The 21,386-nt window shown below is 44.4% G+C and overlaps 1 protein-coding gene across 5 annotated transcripts in view; it reads right to left on the bottom strand.

Annotated features, from left to right (window-relative positions):
* The window catches only part of SMURF1 (SMAD specific E3 ubiquitin protein ligase 1), a 43,007-nt gene extending 22,862 nt beyond the window's left edge, over window positions 1-20,145 (bottom strand). For 2 of the 5 annotated variants that reach the window (XM_031606843.2, XM_031606844.2), the window contains exon 1: window positions 19,919-20,145. In XM_031606843.2, coding sequence (XP_031462703.1) covers window positions 19,919-19,973 — 55 coding nt within the window. In that variant the 5' untranslated portion in view covers window positions 19,974-20,145. Of the gene's footprint in view, window positions 1-2,019; window positions 2,166-19,918 lie in introns of those variants that run through there. The other 3 variants (XM_031606845.2, XM_031606846.2, XM_090151416.1) reach the window with 2 other exon arrangements.
* Between the last annotated feature and the right edge of the window lie 1,241 nt (window positions 20,146-21,386).

Below are 21,386 nucleotides of genomic sequence, written 5' to 3'. Positions count from 1 at the left end.
AATTTTACAAGGGTACCCAGTGATGTGTACACCGAGTGACCTTCACGAATGCCAACCAGACCTGCAGTCCTCTACAAACCAGCCCAATCCCTCAGACTTTGGGGCTGCCACACATCACACCCTGGCATCTGAAGACTGCCTGTACTGAAGCTGGAACCAAACTTAACTGTCAGATTAAAGCAATGCTTCATTAGAAAACCTCAGTTCTCAAAGAGTTGCTGGATTTGATGCACGAAGCCTTTTTGTGGCCCTTCTGTGTAGGCTGCAGTGAGAATCAAAGCTTCTTTTCAAGGCATGCTTTCCTCGTGGGTTGGAACTTGGCTACATGCAGCCAGTTGCAAACACTAGACAACTTTGAAGAGCTCTTCAAAAAACCACACACCCAGAAAAAGCCATTTTTATTAGTCCATTAACATGTCATTAAAGTATCCACTTTGCCAAGAATCAGATTTCCATCCTACCTAAGCATAAAAATGTCATGCATGAGAGAGAATCCTCACAGCACAAACAACAGCAAGTTGACAAAACCTAACAGTTTCATCTCCAAGATTCCTAAAACTTACTCAAACTGAAAAAATCCTCCTGGGCACTGACTGGCTGCAGGTCTTCACATCTTGCATGTTGTATACAGCAGCAGGTCTGATTAACTCTCCATAAAGTAAATCACTAAAAAATCAGTGCAGGACTATTGGAAGAACAAACACCATTACATTTCTAGTTACCTGAGACTGCATGCAACACGACCAGTAAAGCAAGTTTTAGTGTGAACTGAGAAACAAACCTTGGAGAAACACTAAGAGTTATGGAATTAGCTGGAGAACTTTGCAGGGATTAAATAAAAAGAGGAGATCAATAGGAAGCTGAATTAATGCCGATGCTGAATCAGAGAAAGGCACACAAATTAGACAAGTAGAAATAAGCATATCCAATTATCTCTCATACTAACTCTTCTTTCTCTTCTTTCCCCTTTGTTCACCCATAACAAATGCCTGATACAAAGGCTAACTCCCAGATTACATTTTTCATTAAATCCTATTATTGCATCAGTTTTCTTATGAGATTGCTATGCCTTCCTCTAGTGCAGGCCAAGAACTTTCTTATACTCTCTTTGCAATCTCCTATGTTCTACTCAGATGTAAAACCCAAGTAACCCCAACTACTGCAGTGTTTGTTACAGCTGTCCTCAGCCAGCCCCAGGTCTGAAACAGAGGTCACCCAAGGAATTTCTTTAACCCTTGTACAATGGGGCAAATTCCAACTACAGTGAACTCCCACCTCTCACTCAAACTAGTTCCAGGGCCTTTTTGTTGCTGTTGTTGATGGCAAACCTCTCAAAGTGACTTCAGCACCTTTAGCTTACCATTTCTCTTGCCCCTACAGTGATTTCTTAATTGAAGGGAACACAACCAGGAACACTAGGGCAAGAACACAGTAATTCTGCCATCAAGAAGTATCCTTGCAGCACGAGCTTCCTTCACATCCTTGGACCTTCCCCTTGCAGACCATCTAGCACCACACTCAGAACACAACCATGTTCTTTGCAAACTGGAAGTAAGGGCTAAGTTAGCTACTGCTATCCCCATTGCACAGCAGCTCATTCTCAAGAGAACTCGTTCTCAAAGAGAGCCATTCTCAAAAACCACTCAATTGATCGCTCTTTAACCAGAGAAAACATTAACAGAACATTAAGTTACATATAACTACTCCATGGTTTTTAAAACTCAGTCCTCTGCCGCCAAGACTCATCAAACTCAGTCAAGTTTTGCTTTGCTAGAGCGTCCACAAATGGTCTCCCAGCTCCCTGAAAACAGTCCATATGCTCAGGCTTCAGCTATAGTGTCAGCTTCTGCATACACTTGAAAGAAACAGAAGTACCTGGAAAGAACAAAAAATTCTTCTTAAATAACACTGAATTTGCCTCGAGATCAGAATATTGTTCCATCTCTTAGCTGACAGCTAACTAAAACAATTTAAATGGCAAGATTCGTGCTGGAACCAAAACCAGCATTTTACATTTACTCCACACTTGATTGTGCAAGCCGTAGTTACTGGGAACAACACAGTTCTGCATTTCTTCCCTTCCACATCTCGTGTCTCCAACCACACGTACTTGAATAATTTCTGTTTTCAAGCAAAGAGTATTTATCAAGACAGGCTTATCTGCATGGCTTGCACATACTTGTGCTCACATTTTGAAACAGACACCAACATACATTGTGCAAGATCACTGCTCCGAAGCTGAAAGCTTGCCACAAGGCTATGTGGCTCCATTTTCTTAAATTACATTTAAATAAAAACTGTGCTGAAATCTTAATACTTCGCTTTTATAGTTACCCAAGTGCTGAAAAAGCATCTGGAAAAAAATTCCTAAAGCATGAAAAACATGTTCCTCCACCCACATGCACTCATAACTCAGATTCCAAACTGAATTTTACTAAGATGGCCAAAAATATTTTGCACTTTTAACACTTGGAGTTTTCAAAGCACCTTTTTCAAAGGCACACGAGTACCCAAGAGAACGGAACACTCAACCAACGCTGCTCACAGCGGGTGGAGCTGAGGACCGAGCTTAAAGCAGTCCTGATGCCGTGACCTCAGTAGACAACAGGTCTGTCCTAGAAAGACTGGCCAAGTCTTCACAAATACAGAACTGTTCCTCTGGAAAGCACCGGGTGAACAGCAATGAATTATGAATCAAATTCAAGAGAAAAGCCAACAAGCACTCTAGAAATGAGTCCAGAACTACGCTGGATTTCACTACTGCCTGGGCAGAAACGACCTTCTAACTGGTTGACACTCCTTCATGAGAATGAGAGCCCTGTGCAGTACATTCTACTGCTAAGTCACCATTTAATTTAGGTGTGTTTAATTTAATTTCTTTGATCTCCACTTTCCTAAGTTAAACGTATGAAGTGTTAAGCGCTGTATTTTCATTATCAAACAGAAGCTCGCAAAGATTCTCCCTTGCAGTTGATCACTTGCTTACTAATTCAGTACATGAAAGTCTTTTCCAATAAACATTCTGTGCACTATAAAACACAGAAATTTAGATCCCCCTCTTCCCAGATATTCTCTGTGGGGCTACCCACACCATTAGCACAACTATATTTTTTATAAGCAGTTTGTGAGACTCCAGTTATGAGTACGTTTATATACTATTAGCAGCTTTTTTCCTCCCACAAAACACCATCCAATTAATGGACTTGGAGTTTTTACAAGACATGCATTTCCTAAGTCCGATAGGAAAAGCAGCACAACTGCTCTCTGCTGCTTTATTAAGGAGGGAAAAGCAGAAAACAAAAGACCAAAACCAGAAGTAACATATTTGAGGATGTCTACCACGTGTCTAAAATGAGCCAAGGGACCAAGCAACTACACCAATTCAAACAGACCCAGCCTTGGGGTTCTGTCCATGGCGCAAAACATTGCTGGAATAATGATAGGCACCAAACCCTGGGTTGGCTGTTACACCTGAGGCTATGGGGAACAACGATGGCTGTATTTTCTAGCCCAGCATCACCTCCAGCTCTCTGCCCATACACTGGCCAGCTTCAAACCACCTTCCTGCAGTGCAGGAGGAAGAAAAAAGTTCACCCAACCTATGTCAGCAGGAAGCACCGTGCTGGAGGTCTATAGCCAAGTGCCATTTCTATAGGAACACTAAACTTCAAACCTAAAACACGTTTTCATCTCCAAAAAGTGGCTGGTATTTATAGTCCCTCATACACAGGTAGCATCGATACTTCAACATAACAATTTGAACATAGAACACTATTCTGTGGGAGGAAAAGTGAATACAATTTCACGCATACTTAATCTCAATTTGAAAACTGAGATTTGTTTTTATATACAGAGCCAATACTGAGCATTTTTGATATCTTATAGCAATTGAATAAGGTACCAAATCAACTCAATAGGAACCAAATTTTCTAATTAGCTTATTTTAATAAACAGTACAAAACTCACATCTGGTTCTCATCAAACACTAAATAGATTGCTTGCAAGCAACAGCACTGTTATTTCAAAAATGAATGGTGGTAAGTCATGTGCAAGTTGTAAACTACGTAAACTATTAGTCACATAGGCTCAAATGCATCAGGAGAACAATTTCAGTTAATTCAGATGGAAACCTGTGTTAAAGCTTTACCTGTGAGTTGGGCTCCTGTCGAAGCAGGACTGCTTGCTGAAATAAAGCTGCACGGGGAACTGAGGAAAAGCCACTGGTAAGAGAGTTGCTGTGATGAGCCAGGACAATAATATGTCCTCCAATGCTGCCATTAATAGCCAGCAAAATGAGCAGCAAGAAAAAAGTTTTTAAAAGCACTGAAAGTAAGAAACAACAAATGTTGCTTGCTATTTTCAGAACTTTTAAGTCTCAAACGTGACCACTGTGGTCAAACCATTCAAGAATCCACATTTCTTCATTCTTTCTAAAACATCAGAGCAAAGAATTTCCAGTATAGAATTTTGGCAGAAAGATAAGTTTAGCCGACCTAATACTCGATATATCAAAAGAGCAAACCTCGGGAAAAACTATGCAGTGGGTTGAAGCTGATTTTCTAAAACTCAAGCTCATTTTGTATTTCTTCAATAACCCTTGCAACAAGCAGTTGCTAGAAATCCTCAGCAAAGAGCAGGACCTACTGAGCGCTGCTCCCAGCACTGCTGCACTGTTACCAGAACAAATTCTGAGGGATGCTGGATGACTTTTCAATAGAAACCATCAACATCCCGTGATTATTTTTTTGGTAAGGAAATGAAAAGCATTCTTTATATTTATACCAAGAGAGGCATCGGCACTGCATCAGCGCTTTAAAGCCGCATACCTCAGGTAACAAATGACTTCCAAATTGTCCCCAACTTCTCACACATACAGTTGTTTTCTGTGTTCATATTTTAACTGAGGAATGCCGAGTGCTTTTTGGCATGTTAGGAAAGGAAGATAAAAAGTCTCAAGGCTTACGTAAAACCGCTTCATGTCCTTGCAGCTTTGCCTTCCTTATTGGCAAATCTGCTGCTTGTTTTGCAGTAAGCATGATAACAACCAGATGAGATGGAGGAGCACTTTCTGAACAGACCCAAGAGTGAGCTCGGATTTACAACCAGGATGCTGAAAGTCAATATTCAGTGAAGAGTTAAGAGCATGCAAAGGCCACGAGCAATGGGTTCATTTTGTTCTGGGCTACTTAGAAAAGGGACAGCCAAAAACTGAACCAGCTGGAACTCATTCAGAAGAACTTCTTTCTTCCTGTGGCTCCCCAGGCTGCAGTTATCAACCTGAGGATGGCAAGCATGCAGATCATCAAGATGGAGCTGGTGCTTGAAAGAAGTGGCACGGCCTAATGGCCCGTGATAAATGATGTTTTGATCCTAACCTGGACTTTGGTACTGGGTTATAAACCATCCTTGTGTCTTCTTTCTTCTACTGACTTCTCTCTTTGATGATAATCTCATTAGCAGTTCTTGTACACGTATAGCAAGCAGTTCTAACCTCAATTCTTTTGCTGATTTCAGATGCTGTCAATACAAACCAAACAGTATAGAGCACTGAAGTGGGAAGACTGCATTTGTTTTAAAGCACTTCGTCGAGAAAAGCCATTACTGCAAAAAATGCACCAGATTAGTTCAAAATACTACTTGGATATTGAAGTATAATGATAAGTTATAGGAAATCTATACCAGAAAAATGCAGTGAGCACTTTTATTTGTTACACACAACTGATGCTGTGTGCCATGAACGAAGCAGGCATCCCATGAGCCCCATGCAATGTCCTCCTGGCCCAATCCACTGCACACAGCTGAGCCACATGCAGGAAATCACCTCCCAGCCCCTCTCTTTGCCTTCATTAACAGCTCACATTCACATCACATCCATCAAGCCTCACAGGATTAAAGAGGCACATGCAAAAACCTAAGAAAATGTTATCAATGTGTTCAGATAAAATTTCCAAGTAGTTGAAGCTGATTGTTTAAGCACTTAGATACAAGAAAGGAAAAATAACTGCAGTAACTTAAACACAAGTGAAAATAAAGGTGCAAAGTTTAAATTCAAGAAAAGGAAAGAAACATTTTGTTTGCTCAAGTTAAATTCCTGGCTTTGCTTCTGATTTTGAAGAAAGTACGTTGGCTGTTTCAGGATATTGGTATCAGCCCCTGGAAAAAGTGAACTCTAAAATCTTAGTTTTGTTTCCTAAATTATTCAGTCTGTTAAAATCCCTTTCAACATCCGCCCAAGATGCTCCAAACTGCTCTTTACTGTCCTTCTGCATTTTGTCATGTTTAGAGAGCTCAGCTTCAACCCCTCTTGCAAAAACATAGCAAGTCCCAGAGCCACAGCTGTGTCTGTCCCAGCTGGCAGAGGGCACCAGCAGCACCAGCACCCAGAGCTCAGCAGTGCTTTGGGCTGCAGGGCTACTGGGGACAGACAGCAAGAGGTGGGGACAGACAGCAGGAGGTGACAGCAGCTGCATCATCAACTGTAGGGAGGGAGGATAGCAATAAGGAAGCTGTGGAAGTGGGGGAAAGGAAGAGGATGGGACAGAAGTCAGGCTTGTTCCATAAAAAGACTGTAATTATAGAGATATAAATAGCTTGTTGAAGCCAAATTTTCATTCATTCACCTACTTTTGCTCTATTAACCCTAACATAGAATCACTGTTTTGTTCTGTATGACGTCTGCATGTTGCAGGAAAAACATCCCTTGGATTGTAATGCTCTTGCCTAGGAATTACAATAAAAGCTTTTCTATGCAGGAAAAAAAAAAAAAAAACACCACCAAGGATCTGATTTAACAATCAGTCATATCCAGAAATTACAATAGGAGACGAGAACAATGTATAAGAGACTTTTTTGTGCCTCTGTTCTGCAGTCAGCCCTGTCCACAGGAAGCACACATGCACACTCCAAACCTACCTAACCACTTATTAGTCACCCAGTGGTAATTCCCTACAAGTGTCTTGGTTGGATGAACCAAACTCCATCAGTTCTCATCTGATTTCCAGGCAAGGAGATGCTCCTCCCGGTGCCGGCAGGCACGTGACTGCACTCTGCCTGAGGAAATGTGGGTCAGTAAGCAGGCACCCGGCTGCTGGGGTTGCACTCTCTCCAGGGACTGGCAGCAGCATGACGTGGAGCACTGGGCTGACTGCAGGCACACGGTGCTCGTGTTTGAATTCCACACTCACACCAAGAGCCATCCCTTGCAGATCTCCACGGAGTCCGGCACACGTCCAGCAAAAAGCTCTGTGTCTTACTGCCACGCTGAACAGCACTGAAAATGTTAAAGTGATTTAGAAGGCTGACAGACACATCACAAAACAGCAGCCATTAGAAGGAAACGTCTTCCTTCCAAAATAATTAATCACCCGTTGTGTTTGAGTATAAACATCCAGAGCTGGCAGGCGGGTGTTTCACTCAGCTGAGCAGCAGCAAGATGGACAATCACATTCTGCTGCTTCTGAGCTCAGGTAATGCTCACAGTCAGAGCTGGTGCTGCTGCTACCCGGCCCCCAACACCTCTGTTTGTCCCAAGAAATGGTTAGCTGGATGTGGTTAACCAATAACTTCACGTGGCATGTTAGTGAGCCCTTCTGCCAAACGACATTTTCAATTACTATCAAGGTTCAGCAGATCCACGTTGTATCAATATCATCCCCCTCTTGCACAAGCAAAGCAAGCTGCTTCACTTTTGGTATTTTAAACAGAACGTGTAATTCTCGTGTGACCCAGGGGAGGCACAAAACTGCACGAGCTGAATAGCACCAAACAAGATTTCATGAAAAGGAGGCTTTTATTCAGAATAAAGCCGTATCAGCCTATGTGTTACTCCCTTGTTCTAATTATATAGGACAGAATCTATTTAATCTGCCAAGTTAATGACTTCAAATTTGATCAATAGTCTCTGTTTATTCAGCCCAGCACCACTGACAGTCACTGGGGATGAACAGCAAAACAAACAGCCTGGCTGGGGCAAATCCATGGCTGAGGTGGGGTGAGTAAGAAAAAGCAATCCACAACAGCAAATATCCTTTGATTTAGCTGGGAGGTGGGGAGGGAAGGATCTTCCCTCTGAACACATCGAGACAGCCCAGTCCCTCTGTGGCCATACGACATTTATCCATATTATTTTGTTAATGACCAGTGGTGAGCTGTGAGCTCAAGCATAACTAACATCACAGACACAGAACAAATCCAAGCCTTATCTTGTACCATCTAGCTATGTTAAATATTTCACATTTGTTTTCAGATTAAGCCATGGTAGCACATGACAACAAGAGGAGATCAGTAAGGCTTTGGAGTGCATGCAGGAACTCCCCTCATTGTCACCATACACACTGCTGAAGGAAATTTGCTTTGGAGTGACTTGAAGAAAGGCCGGAACTGGCGCCTTCAGAGCAGGATGACAAATGTCCTTGACTAAATCCTCTGCCAAAAGATGCTAGGAATGTTTTAGTTACAGACTAGCTTCAGAGAGCAAAATAAAAATAGAGTTTAGAATGAAAACAGATAGCGTACAGCATGCACATAGCGTTCTAGCAAAGACGTCTTTAAATGAAGAAGAAAAGCTTTGCAATTCAGTTTCCCAACAGCGGCTTAACAGCAACGTATGTGGAAACCCTCCAGCAATTTTTCAAGAATACCTTTTAAACTATTCAATAAAGGAAACTCCCTTGCTAATCCCAACCTGAATCTGCAGGCTGTGATTGTGATGAAAAACACTTCATTGCATGACTCTGGCCAGGATGTTTACCATTTTCTCAGCTCTATACTTTCATTGCTTTGCCTGCGACACGGCTCGCCATTTGCCTTGTACAGAACATCAGCATCCATTACATCAATAAATGATAAACCATTGCTGCTAAGATACCTCGATCAAAGGTCTTATATAAATAAGATGGAGCATGGATGAAAAGATGTCATGCTTCTTCCTATCCAGCCTTCATGTACGCCTTTCATACTCTGACACGAGTCTCCTCCAGTGACAACACTCGGTCGCTGGATCACATACCAATAAAAACATGAACTTCTCCTGAACAAAACGTTCTCAAACCACTACATAAACACAACCAAAGTCTAAAATGTGATACTTAGAAAAACAACACGTAGAGACAGTCGGTTCTGACAAAGCCTACCAAGTTTGCTCTCCATTTTAAATTGATTAAATAGATTCAATACATTACATTTCGCATGGATGGTTAGCAGTGCTAACACTCTAGATAAAATGAAATGCTCTGTGAGGAACACTCTCACTAGGGCTGGCTCTCACTAGATGCATTACTCGCTCTCACAGTAATTTAGTATAACAGGGCCTAGCAATTTCACTGAACAGCATTACAAAAGCCATCTCTTCACAGTTCATAACACAGAAGCTCCCAGAAATACCTATTTCTTCACTATGGACTCAGCGCAGGGAATGCAGTGGGAGATAGGCTGACACTTTGTTTACAGGAGCTGTAGAACATCATTTTATTTTTTTTATTAAGAAGGTGATTCCTATTTATCAAGGAGTCAAGATATTAAATGCAAACCTTTATTTCCATTCATATCACTAACACAACTCGCACACCAGGAATCTGATACTGTCCAGGCGCTGAATGACAAACTGCTAGGGAGAAACAAAGGAGAGCAAGATTTAATAAACAATTTTCATAAGAAAAACCTACAAACAACATTTCTCTTCCTCGCTAAAATAAGCTATGTGGCATTAATTTGAAGTGATAGCGCTGTACTTTTAATTAAAAAATGCCAGTAGGAGGTTGATGCATTGTCTGGTGCTGCAAGCAACATGCTCGCAGGACGCAGATGGATCTCTGTGCAAGGAATTAACACGCAATTTCATCTGGGTTAAAAGCAAAACAGAACCCCTAAGTCAAAACAAAAGTACGCAAGGGGTTATTACAAGTGATTGATAAAGTCATTGGATGTTTCAACCGGGGAATATTATGCTCTAAGAAACAAACAAAACCGAAAGAGACAATGCTGGGGGAACAACTCTGCTTGTTCAATTATGAGACAAATGAATGAAGATAAACTTACTGTAGAAAAGTGGTGGATTCACTACACACACGTCCCTCCTGTCCCACCCCAGAGCTGCTCTCCCACTCCTGCTGACTCCCTCCAGATCTTCAAATGAAGTACCAAAACTTATTTAGAGGAGAATGAGAATGACAGGTGCGATGCTCTCTGCAGCCTCGTTATATCTCTTCCAGGCTGAAAAGAAGCTTAAGCTTGTCCCTTAATTTCCTTCATCAGCCTGATGGAGGAGACAGCAGTGCCCTGGCTCTGAGATGCACGGACAGCTTGGTGTGCCAGGTTTCACTGCTGAATTGAGGAACCACCAACCGCTTAGGAAACAGAGCAGTATCAGCCTTCTCATCTAGAAGAAATCCCCACAGAAAATTTTCCTCCGTCCTTTTCATCTATGCTACAATTCTTTGCTGCTATCATTAAATAAAAGAAGAAAGAAAAGCTCTACAGCCCCACAGAGGCATCTGGAAGCACGGCTGCCTGAACAACTGCCAGCTGCTCTGCAGCACAGAGCCACCCCAGGAACAAACAGGGCATTTTGGTTTTCCTTGCTATAGTGGCTATGTGAGAGAAGCCACTTTATCCCAAGACTTCTAACATATTTACCCACCAGCCCTATGATGACTATTTCAGTCACGTTTACACTGCCAGCATCATCTCAAGCATCACAGATTACTCTGATTCCTTCTGCTGTTTCAAAGTCTGTTTTCTCTCTGCAATGTGTATGATTTACATCCTGAGGCGATGATAAAAAAAAAAAAAGGGAAAGCCACTACTATTTTTCAGCTCAGCTTTATTTCCTTTTCTCCCCCCTTCTATCAAAAATAGTTCTCATCTATGCCCTAGTTCAGTTTGGAAGTAGCACACGCAGACTTGATAAGCATCCCGCGAAGGAAATGCCTCGAATTGCAGACTACTTACGGCACATTTTCCCAAGCAACTTTTTATAAACCCCATTTGATGGGCGCTTCGCTAATTCCTATTGAAGTTTATCAAAACATTATTTGTAGACAAGTCAAATTACCTCTGTGATTAAACAACAACAAAAAGATCACTTGTGCCCGAGCTGAAGCCCAAGCTGTTGGATTACACAGAAGAATTATTTATTCTGTTAGCAGACTTGTCTAATTCCGAGAAGGTATTTAATTTTAGACTGAAGAACGTAACACATGCAGAACACCCATGGACACGTTCCTTTTGTCTGTCTGAGTCTTGTCCCGGCCCAGGGAAAAGCGCTGCTAAGGCAGCTGGTGGCAGCAGCACTGCTGTGATGCTCTGTGCTCACTGTGCAGCAGTCAGGGCCGGCTGCGTATCTGCGCTGTTACTGACCTGTAACAGCTGCATCTCATTTATATGCATTGGGAAAAAAAGTCTGTTAACGTTCTGTCCCCTAAAAGCACTGGAAAGATGAAAGTTACGGTATGTGTCGAATTGTGAGCACCCTTTTAAAACCAAATTTACCTTGGTTGCATCACACAACCACCAAGCTGAGCAAAGCCATGATGGTTTGCAGTCTCACTCTTTTGTGCCTCAGACCCCTCTGCTCCCTGCCAGCTCCACGGATCCTCCTGCTGCTGGCCCACGGCGTGCTTCAGTGCTCATCTGTAAGACGGGGGGAACCCAAATGGAATATTTTCCTCTTTGCTCAAAATATTTCAGGAATTGGTTAAATGCATCGCCAGCCCCTACAGCATAAAAGCTCTTCATATAAAAAAATTCTGAGATGAAAAATCAGTTTTCTGAAAGTCAGATCCCCAACACTCCAGGCTTTTTGCTTTGTTTTGGCCACCAAGCCATTTCAGTTCCCTCTGATCTGCTGCTTCACAGGGTATTCACACACATACAAGACTGTAAGGTGCTCATCATAGTGCTTAGCTTGACACATTCCTCTCTGCAGTCACTTTTAAGGAAGTTGTAAAAGAAACTGCTTGTAATTTCTACTGCTATAATAATATGGAGGTAAATATCATCTCAAGATATTGGCCAAGTTATTCTTTCAAAGGCTGACAGCACACCTCCAGCTTACACTGAGCTGCTCAACTCAGAGATTCCCAATTCTGATGGGTTCTTTGCCGTTCATGCTAAAAGTTCCAAGCCTTGTTCCACAACAACGTATCCATTAACCAGGCTCACACTTGTTCAGTACAACATCTATGCCTTTTACTTCTCAATTTCAATGCAAGTTCCCGCATTCTTACAAAAATACATGGGAAAACCCCCAACACATCAGCTGCAAGAATAAAGAACAAAGTGTCCACTGTAAGCATATCAACCACTGCAAATCTGAATCAGATTGAAACTCCACTTTTCTTAATACTGCACTTGTGAAGCAAAAAAATAAACAAGCAACAGCACAATCCATACACTCAGTTACTTTTCAGTCTGGATTTTTCTCATTGTTCATGCTCTGCAGTAAAATGGAGCATGCATATTTCAAAAGATGCATCCGCTGAGCACACAGACCGAGACACTGAGGTCCATCCCACGCTGGAGATGTGACATTGACTGCAGTCAGGGCTGGAGGAAAGGAGATCAGAGTGATGCCAGCAGTTGTCTTCAATTCAAAATAAAGGGAAAGGCAACTATCTTCAAGGAGTTCTGACTTTTAAAGAGAAAAATCACAATGGAGAGCTTTTGAAAGAATACCTTGGAAATGAGGGAGATTAATTAGAAGAACAGGTTTTCTTTAACACACTCAAATTTAATTTTGCAAAATAAACTTTGAATTGATAAGAAGACACGCATTTTATTGTAGTCCAATGATTAGAGGAAATAAACAGATTTTTATGGAAGACTGAAACACAAACATATGGAAATGACAAAGAAAATGCTATTCCTTCTAATTCACCCATTAAAAAATACTATTTTATTCCAAATACTAAAATGTACCGAGGCAGACCTCATCAACTTGAAGGAAAAAAATTGCAACTTCTTCCAAAATATCATTATCCACTAGGAGTTAATGCAGAAGTGAAGATGACTGCAAGATCAGAAAACATCGGGGTATCTCTGCAACAGAGACATCTAATCAGCTTCATGTGGGGCTTCTTCTTAACCTCCTGGGAAAGAAATGTCTACTATTTGGAAGGAAATAACAATCATGGCTAAACCTGAACCTGAATACTCATTCCTGAAGCATCCCAGTGGTCACCAAAACCAGAAGTGAATCATGTGTTTTAACGTCGCCCTTCCTTCTTCGACGCGTAGCAGTGCATACTTCAGTGACAATAAGGAAACAAAGCAGAAAACAGAAAGCTGGAAGGCACACTTGATTCCCCAGGGTTTCCCAGCATTTCTTACAGCCTTAATGGCACGGTTTGGGATTAGGAGCCTCCTGGAGCGAGGTGCACAGAGACAAGGTGCAGCTGCAGGAGGTGCGCACAGCTGGCGGGGCGAGCGGCGCGGTCACCACATTGCAGCTCCCCAACAATCCAACATTGTTTCACCCCCAGAGAGATGAACAAACTCCCCATTTAAATAGTCGCTGTTACATTCTATTAGTATGCATAATGGTGTCCATATCCTGCAAAAAAAAGGGGAAAAAAAAAAAAAGGATTTTTCATGGGGGAGGGGAGAGTGAGCAAATGGTGCTCTGCCAGCTCCGTCTCTCTGCGCTGTGAACTGGGTAGCCTTGGGGATTTCTGCCTGCTGTGCTTAGTGTCCTTGACAACAAGCCAGTTTGAATTTTGGCCTTTAACTTGACAAAAATGACTTAGTGAAGAGGAAGGCATCAAGCTATTACAGCCCCGTGGAGAGATTCTTTCTCAAACAGCACGCGAGCTTATTCTGCCAATTCAACTAGAGCATCGTCACATTTATCACCCAGCTCCAGGATCCCCAAGTATTCCCAGTGTAGTTGCCAGTTCATGAGACTAATTGAAGGAAAAACTTCCAACACTTTCCTTCCCACCGTCCTCTCCTTGCATTTTACAACTTCCACAAGGATGACAGATGGAAACGGGAGAGAAACATACCCGGGATCCCCTTCAAAAACTGCAAGATTGCCTTTCCAAGAGACGTGAAACAAAGTTTATAAGCAGTGTAACATCTTAACCTGTCACCCACTGGCTCATCTTTAGCCAACCGACAGGCAGGTTCCTCCTGCTATCACAAATATTTAGATAAATCTTTTACAAATTGATATATACCAACAAGCACCTCCAGCAAAGCTTGCTGCAGGGCTCAGGAAATCACTGCTCTCTTTTTTCTGCTTTTCTCTTCCAAACTGAACCCCTCCCAACAGAAGACAAACACACTCATACCCTAGCTTCTCAAAGTCCAGCCTCTCAGTTTAAATTCTTGATAAAGACTCAATTTCAGCAGCTGAAGTTGCACAGATGTGCTCATAATTCATCTCCAGGTTTTCCTCCACCAGTTCCCTGCAGTGAGTGACAAATTCCTGGCAAAGGGGGGTCAGCAGACAAGCAAGGAGATAACATCTTAAGTTATTGCAGCAGTGCCTGCAGGAACTCATCTGTAAGCACCTGAAACACCATTATCTGAAAGCAGCACAACTTCCCCACAACCAGCAGTAACACGAGTGCTTGCATTAACCAGCTGCATGGCCAACTGCAGGCTTTCTAATGTGCATGCTAAAGAAGGGGAGATGGAACTGAGGGAAAACTGCTGGCAGTCAACCAGCTGTAGTGCTGCTCTCACCATTGATGTCCTGCTGTTGGCCGGAGCAGTGAGGGCTGCACTCGAGACCTCAGCACGTACCCTAATGCCTAAACAGGTCACAGCAGGAGAAATGACACAGTGGCTGTCAGCAAATATCCTGAGACTTCACATCTCACTGACACGTTCGCCCACCCAAACCAACTCATGGTACAGGAAAAAACAAACCATTTTCATATCGTGGCAATACAACTTTGTTTCACTTTGAGAGCATAAATCAGCATCAGTGTTTGGTTCCCAAAATGCAAATTATCAAGGCACTAATACAGATAAAAGCTTCCAGCAATATTGCGGAATCCGGCCCTTTTCACAGTAACATTTCTATCGGTTTGGGAGATGGAAAAAACCATCAAGAAAAGGTCTCACTGCTCACTCACAGAACACACTGGCACATAGAACAGTCTCTTTTTTTAAAATCTTTTTTAATATTCTCTGCACTCAAACCTTAAATGGGTTTCTCTGAAGCGTACACACCTCAGCTTCACAAACATTCGGATTTAACCTTATCTTTTCACACCAATCTGCCCTATCACGCTCTTTCAACCAAACGAACAAGGCAGCCGGGTGAGTATTTAAGTCTGGAACCATAAATAGCAGCAAGTAATCTAACCAGACTAATCCAACTTTAAACATGTCAACTGGACTTGCTTAAAGTCGGGCGGCAATCCAGACAAACCTCCAGCACACACAGTGCTAAGGCCAGCAGCAGGAACCAGCCGCAGAGCAACTGCTCCTATCTACCTGCAGGGCACTGGTGGCTGCTGCTTTGGGGCTGTCAGTAGGTCGGGACCAGCAGACAACATCCCAGTATGAAGCTCACTGGGAGATCACTCCATTTTACAGCACAGAAGGTGTAATGCTACAGAATTTTATAACACGATAAAGCCTTTTAAGGAAGAGGATGAGAACGCTGTAAGGAATTAAATAAGAAATCATTAAGCAGCTCCACAACAGCATTCCAAATTACATTCCTTTATAAGAAGGCACCCAGTTTGAAAAAATAAAGTTTCAAGTTAGGAATAAAGTAGTTATTGTTTCTACTTTCGCTGCCTGAGGGAACGTTTTGGAGACAATTTACTTCCACCAGGACAATGGTGCTGGCACAGCTTGGACGCACTGGGAGAGACAAAGGCAGCGACTCACAGCCCACCCGTCTGCTCCTGTTCCCTCTCCAGCAGCTCAAGGATGCCAGCTGCCCATTGCAAAGGTTGCTCTCCCCATGAAAGCAAGATTTTTTTTTTTAATTTTTATTTGAAGTTCCCCTTGCTCCATGCCATTCCTATCAGCAGGCCCCTGAGCAGTCACAAATGTGAGGACAGACTAAAATGGCCGGCTGGCCAGCCTAGCCTCCTCTCACCATCAGACTGCAGCCAGGTCTCTTTCTAACATAAAAACATAAAACCACAAACAGCCCACGAGGTATTCACTACTTTTGATATAGAGACCTGCACAGATAGCCATTGTTTCTGAGCACAGGACATAAAACTGTCTGGGTGGCCAATATTAGTGCTGCTATTGATCAGTCGGTTAACTCTGCTGACTCGATCAATACTACATTAGTCATGAAAGGGAAACGTTTGTGACACTTCTTAACGTATGCCTTCATAACAAGCTGAAGCGTATAGCTTTTAAAGAAACATAGTATTTTACTTTGTACTTGAAGCCATTGTATTCTTTAATGCTTTCCTTAAATTACCAGTGAATGTCTGCAAAATGAGCCCAAGCCAGCCATTTACAAGCACTTTGCAGATGGGACTTCCCTAAGCTGCTCTAAGTACAGGGAAATGAAAGTGGGGTTTCAGATACTTCACCACCTCTGTGCCTTTCTTTGCCTCTGCTAAGCACAACTTTTCCTACAGAAATCAAACACTGCCTGTGAATGTGCTCACCTCACGCAAACCGAGCACTTCCTCATCACCTTCCTCATTCCTCCTCGACATTTCTGACATCAAGCTCTCCTTCCTCTCGCCCTCTGTTCAAGACCTCTACAGATACAATAACAAACAGTGGCCCAACAACCTCCTACACTGGGGCTGCCAAGGAGGAATGCCTTTTCTATCTGAGGGATGACTGCACTCTCCTGTGATACCAACTGCTGCTTTTCTGCTAAAGGAGCTGCTTTTGTCATCTACACATTTCCATGGGCTGAACTTCTACACGAGGTCCTCTCCCCTTCCTGCTCCAACTCCAAAGCGATCTGTAACATTTGAACGAATGCTTTTTCCTTTCCCATCTTTTCTCAGTTCCTCTCCAGCAGCAGAAGCCAGACTGCTGTTAACACCTCTGCTGCGACACTGATGAAAAAGCCATACCGATGAAATCAGAACACAACGTTGAGGTATTCTGGTAGAAAAACTGCACTCTTAGTCCACTTCTCCACAACCTTTCCAATTCCACATGCAAGTTACCTGGAACAAGAGTATCTGTGAGATCCAGCACAGTGAGACTGCAGTTTTCACGAGTACTTCTGGGTGATATAACAGTATGAATAAGAAGCGTGTACGCTTTGGAGTTGATAAACCCTTTGGAACTTCCCCCAGGGAGCAGCGACTGCAGCAGCAAACAAAGGTTTTAGAGGAGGACATCAGCTAAAAAAGGGACGTGCTCCACAAAGGCCCCTTTGACTTTGGACCGCATTTCTCCCTGACCCAGAAGATGGCGAGCAGACTCCTCAAGCACTCACAATACCCACAGTGCTCACTTCATTATTCCCATCTCTTTTTTGAGACATCTGTCATGGTTGTGCTGCCCTGCTGACAGCACCGATACAAAGAGACCACAGACTTAATGACAAGTTCTACCTTACTTTGCCTAGAACTGCTCCCAGCAGTGAGACGAGGCCATAAACATCCTTGGCTGCTGTATCACCAGCAGTGGGGAAAGCTCCAGTGGAAACAAAGGGAATTCAGCACATACTTTTGGAGAAACTGAGGTATAAGGAGAGATGAGTGTGTTTGAGGCTGCAGTCATTTTAATCCATCATCCAAGTTATGTGCAGTTACAGGTGTTGGTTTATTTTTTCATTCCTAAACAGAATGTGTTACTTCATTGCAATTTGCAAAATCGGGCTAGGACTGACAGCACTTTGTACGAGCTGGATGACAGTTTCTAATATATTCACCTAACTATAATACTTTCAATGCATTGCTTATACAAACACCATGCCAATAAACAAGGAAAAAAGAAAAAAGATGCCTTTAAAAAAAAGCAGAAAGATTCAACCATCATTTGCTTCCTAATGTTCACAGTCGTCTTCAGACTAAGTAGTATTTCATAGAATCAAAGAATGGCCTGAGTTGAAAAAGACCACAAAGATCATCTGGTTCCAACCCCCTGCTATGTGCAGGGTCACCAACCAGCAGACCAGGCTGCCCAGAGCCACATCCAGCCTGGCCTTGAATGCCTGCAGGGATGGGGCATCACAACCTCCTTGGGCAACCTGTTCCAGTAGTGCAAAACAGAAATGGTCTCTAATCACAGGAAACACAATGCAGGTAGTAAATCGTAACAGAAGACGTTCTGTGCCTTGAATTAACACCACTCAAACCTCCCAAGAGCAGAACAGATGAGGAAACAGCAGCCACGCTACCTGCAGTGCTTTGGAGCAGGTAAGGCAGGCCAGCAATCTCCAGCCACGCTTAGGATGCAGCATTTCCTAACAACTCCAAAGGGAAACAACCTCTCCCAGAGCAATTTATTTTTGATTAAATGCAGCAATTTTTGTCATACCACCCAGGTTGCGTGCTTGTAAAAACCAAAAATGTGTTTGAGCAAGCAGAGTTCTCCAATATAATTAATTAAAAAAAAAAAAAAAAAAAAAAAAAAGATGAGTGAGAAAATCCACCAAGTTGCTCAATAAACTGAAACTTCAGCCTCTTGCACAAAATGCTCTCAGCTAGGAGGGAACAGTGCATGCTAAAAGGCAAAGAACACTTTGATGCTGCGTTCACTCTTACAACTAAAACCAACAGCTTCTATCTGTTATTTAAATGATACCCGCCCGCTCGAAGGGCTACAACCACAACCACAGCACGAGTTACTCAACTCCCAGCATTTTTATTGACTGACTGGCATAAAAATAAGGCACATCAGTGACTGATCTGACATTTAGCACACGGCACCACAAAACTAATTTCAGATCAAACATCATCTATACGCCCTAAAAATATTTCCAGCCTTCTCGTGTCCAAAAAGATTTTCAGATCGACATTTTCCTTGCCGACTGCAGCCTTCTAAAGCACGAGCAGCACAGGACCAAGAAAGGATTAAAAGCAAACCGGGTTTTTTTGAAGAGTGGCTTCTGAGCGATCGCAGCGCACACCAGAAGCAAGTTAACCTGGAACTGAAGTTTACCTCGTGCCATTTGTCTCATTGTTTGGCAATATCTCACAGCCACAGCTCTGTAGAGATCAATGCCAGCGCCTGGGTCTGAATGAACCACAGCACCGAGATCTCCAAGCATCCACCTGTTGCCTTTGAAAGGTCGGATGGGGCCTTATTTATTAATAATTCACCCCGCAGCTCTGAGAAGCAGAACCTGCACCTCTTCCCGTTAGAAGAGCAGCTCAGCATCAGCCGGAGCAGCTTTCAGAAGATCTAACGCAGACCTCGGAGGGTGCAACAGGAATTGGTTTATCCATGCGTGCACGCAGCCCTCGTGAGGAGACACGGAGCTCGTTTGGCTCGGGGCAAAGACTGCAGAAGTCGCGTTTGGGGGAGGAAGCAAGCGAGGAGGAGAGCAAAAAGGGAAACAAAGCAAAAACACAGAGACAAAACAACCGACCCAGAGCGAAAGCACTGCAAGCAACGCGACGCACACAGGGCACGGCGGGGCTGAACTCAACAAAGCTGCCGGAGCTCAGGGCTCGTTCAGTCCGCCGGCAGCCGAGGGCACGGCGGCTGCACCGCAGAGGGCGGGTGGGCAGCGAGCGCCGCGAGGGGAAATAACGATAATAACAAAAAAAAGGGAAATAAACACAAATAACTCGGAAACACAGCAGCGCCAGGGCTGGGACAGGAGCAGCGGTAACGGCTGGGCCCGCCGCCACGGCCCGGCCTCCCCGCGCGGCGCCACGGCCCGGCACACAGCGGCACACGGCGGCCCGGCACACGGCGGCACACGGCGGCACACGGCGGCCCGCCGGCCCCTCCCCCCCCGGCCCCTCCGCGCCGAGCAGCGCGCCGTGGCGCGGCGGCCCCTCCGCCCCGTTCTTACCTGTGAGGCGGATCTTGATGCTGGAGCCGTTCCGACGCGTCCCGGGGTTCGACATCGCGCCTCGCGGCGAGATCAACCCGCGGCCCCGCGCAACCCCATGCGGGCCCGTTCGATCTTCGGCCGCTCTCTCCGCGTTCCGCCCGCGGTCGGACCCGCCGCCGCCGCCCGCCCGCCTCAGCCGCCGCCAGCCCGACCCGGCCCGGACAGCGCCTCCGCTCCGCCTCGGCCCCGCCCCGCGTCTCGGGGCGTGACGTCAGCGCGCGGGAGGAGAGGCGCCGCCATCTTGAGGAGGTCGGGGATGCGGGGCCGCGCTCTGAGGGAGGAGTGCGGCGCCCCCTCGCGTGCGGGAGGACCGCGACCTCACAGCCCCCCGCCTTCCGACCCCGGTGCCCCCGTAGTGCGTTAACCTCACACAGAAAACATCGCTGTTTTAACCTTAACCTCACTGAAATCCGGCTTACTTCGGACAAAATATACGAATGTAGCTTTCCTGGACGCTTTTCCCACCTACCAATTCAGAAATACGCCAAATTAACAAACAGCTGCTTTAAGTGATGTTCACTGATATGGATGGCTCCGGAATTATTTTGTTTCCCATATTCTTTCCTGAGAAAGTTTGTTGGCTAAGGAAGTAAAGAAGAGCCTTGTTGGGTACAGGAGGACATGGATGCGGTGCGGTGAACACGTGCTCACAGCAGCACGGGAGTCAATGGAGGTGAATGGGGCACAATAAGATGTGAACCAGCCCACCGATTCGTTTACGAGCCACAAAAATGCATCCCACAAGCCATCCTTCCTGGTTTGCTACCAGAAATGAAACCACCAAAGGCCAGACCCCATAAAATCTGCACCCCATCAAACACAGAGCAGCCTCTGAACTTAACTCGAGGCAAAGCTGTGAGCCAACCCCATCCCATGCCACGGCCCTGCAGGGCACACACAGCCAGACCAGGCAGCAAATGCTGCCAGGCAGCCAGTGCTCACCCAATAGTCCTGAAAGCAGAGGGCCACACAGCTCCCCGCCACCAAAACCCCCTTTGACTTCCCCTGTAAAGCCAGACCTGCAGAACACAGCTGTGCAATGCTGGAGAAGTCCCTGGGTGCTCCTGTGGCACTGTGAAATGAACAGTAAGGCTTTAGAAGAGAACCTGCTTTCCCTCTACAAACTCTTTCTCCCTAATCAGATCCTAATGCAGTACACACAGGCCTCCATGGGCCCCAGCAGCATCTTTCCCACATCTCCAGTACAGCAGTTATCACTGAGCTCCTCTTCGGTTTGGAAAGAGGACACTTCAGTCAGCAGTACTTTTTTTTTTTTTAAAGTTCATATCAGTGAAGGGGAAGATGCTCTGGATTTGGAAAGTGGAGCGTCATCAACCCAGGGTCACATCCATGGACACATCTCTTTCAACCTAGCATTGCAAAGGTGAAAGCACACAACTTATCTACAGCAGCCTCACACAGGTGA

The sequence above is a fragment of the Phasianus colchicus genome, chromosome 16 (assembly GCF_987193195.1).
Source record: "Phasianus colchicus chromosome 16, bPhaCol1.hap1.1, whole genome shotgun sequence".
Taxonomy (NCBI): Eukaryota; Metazoa; Chordata; class Aves; order Galliformes; family Phasianidae; genus Phasianus; species Phasianus colchicus.
The sequence above is the reverse complement of the archived record's forward strand: the minus strand, read 5'-3'. Positions and strand labels throughout refer to the sequence as shown.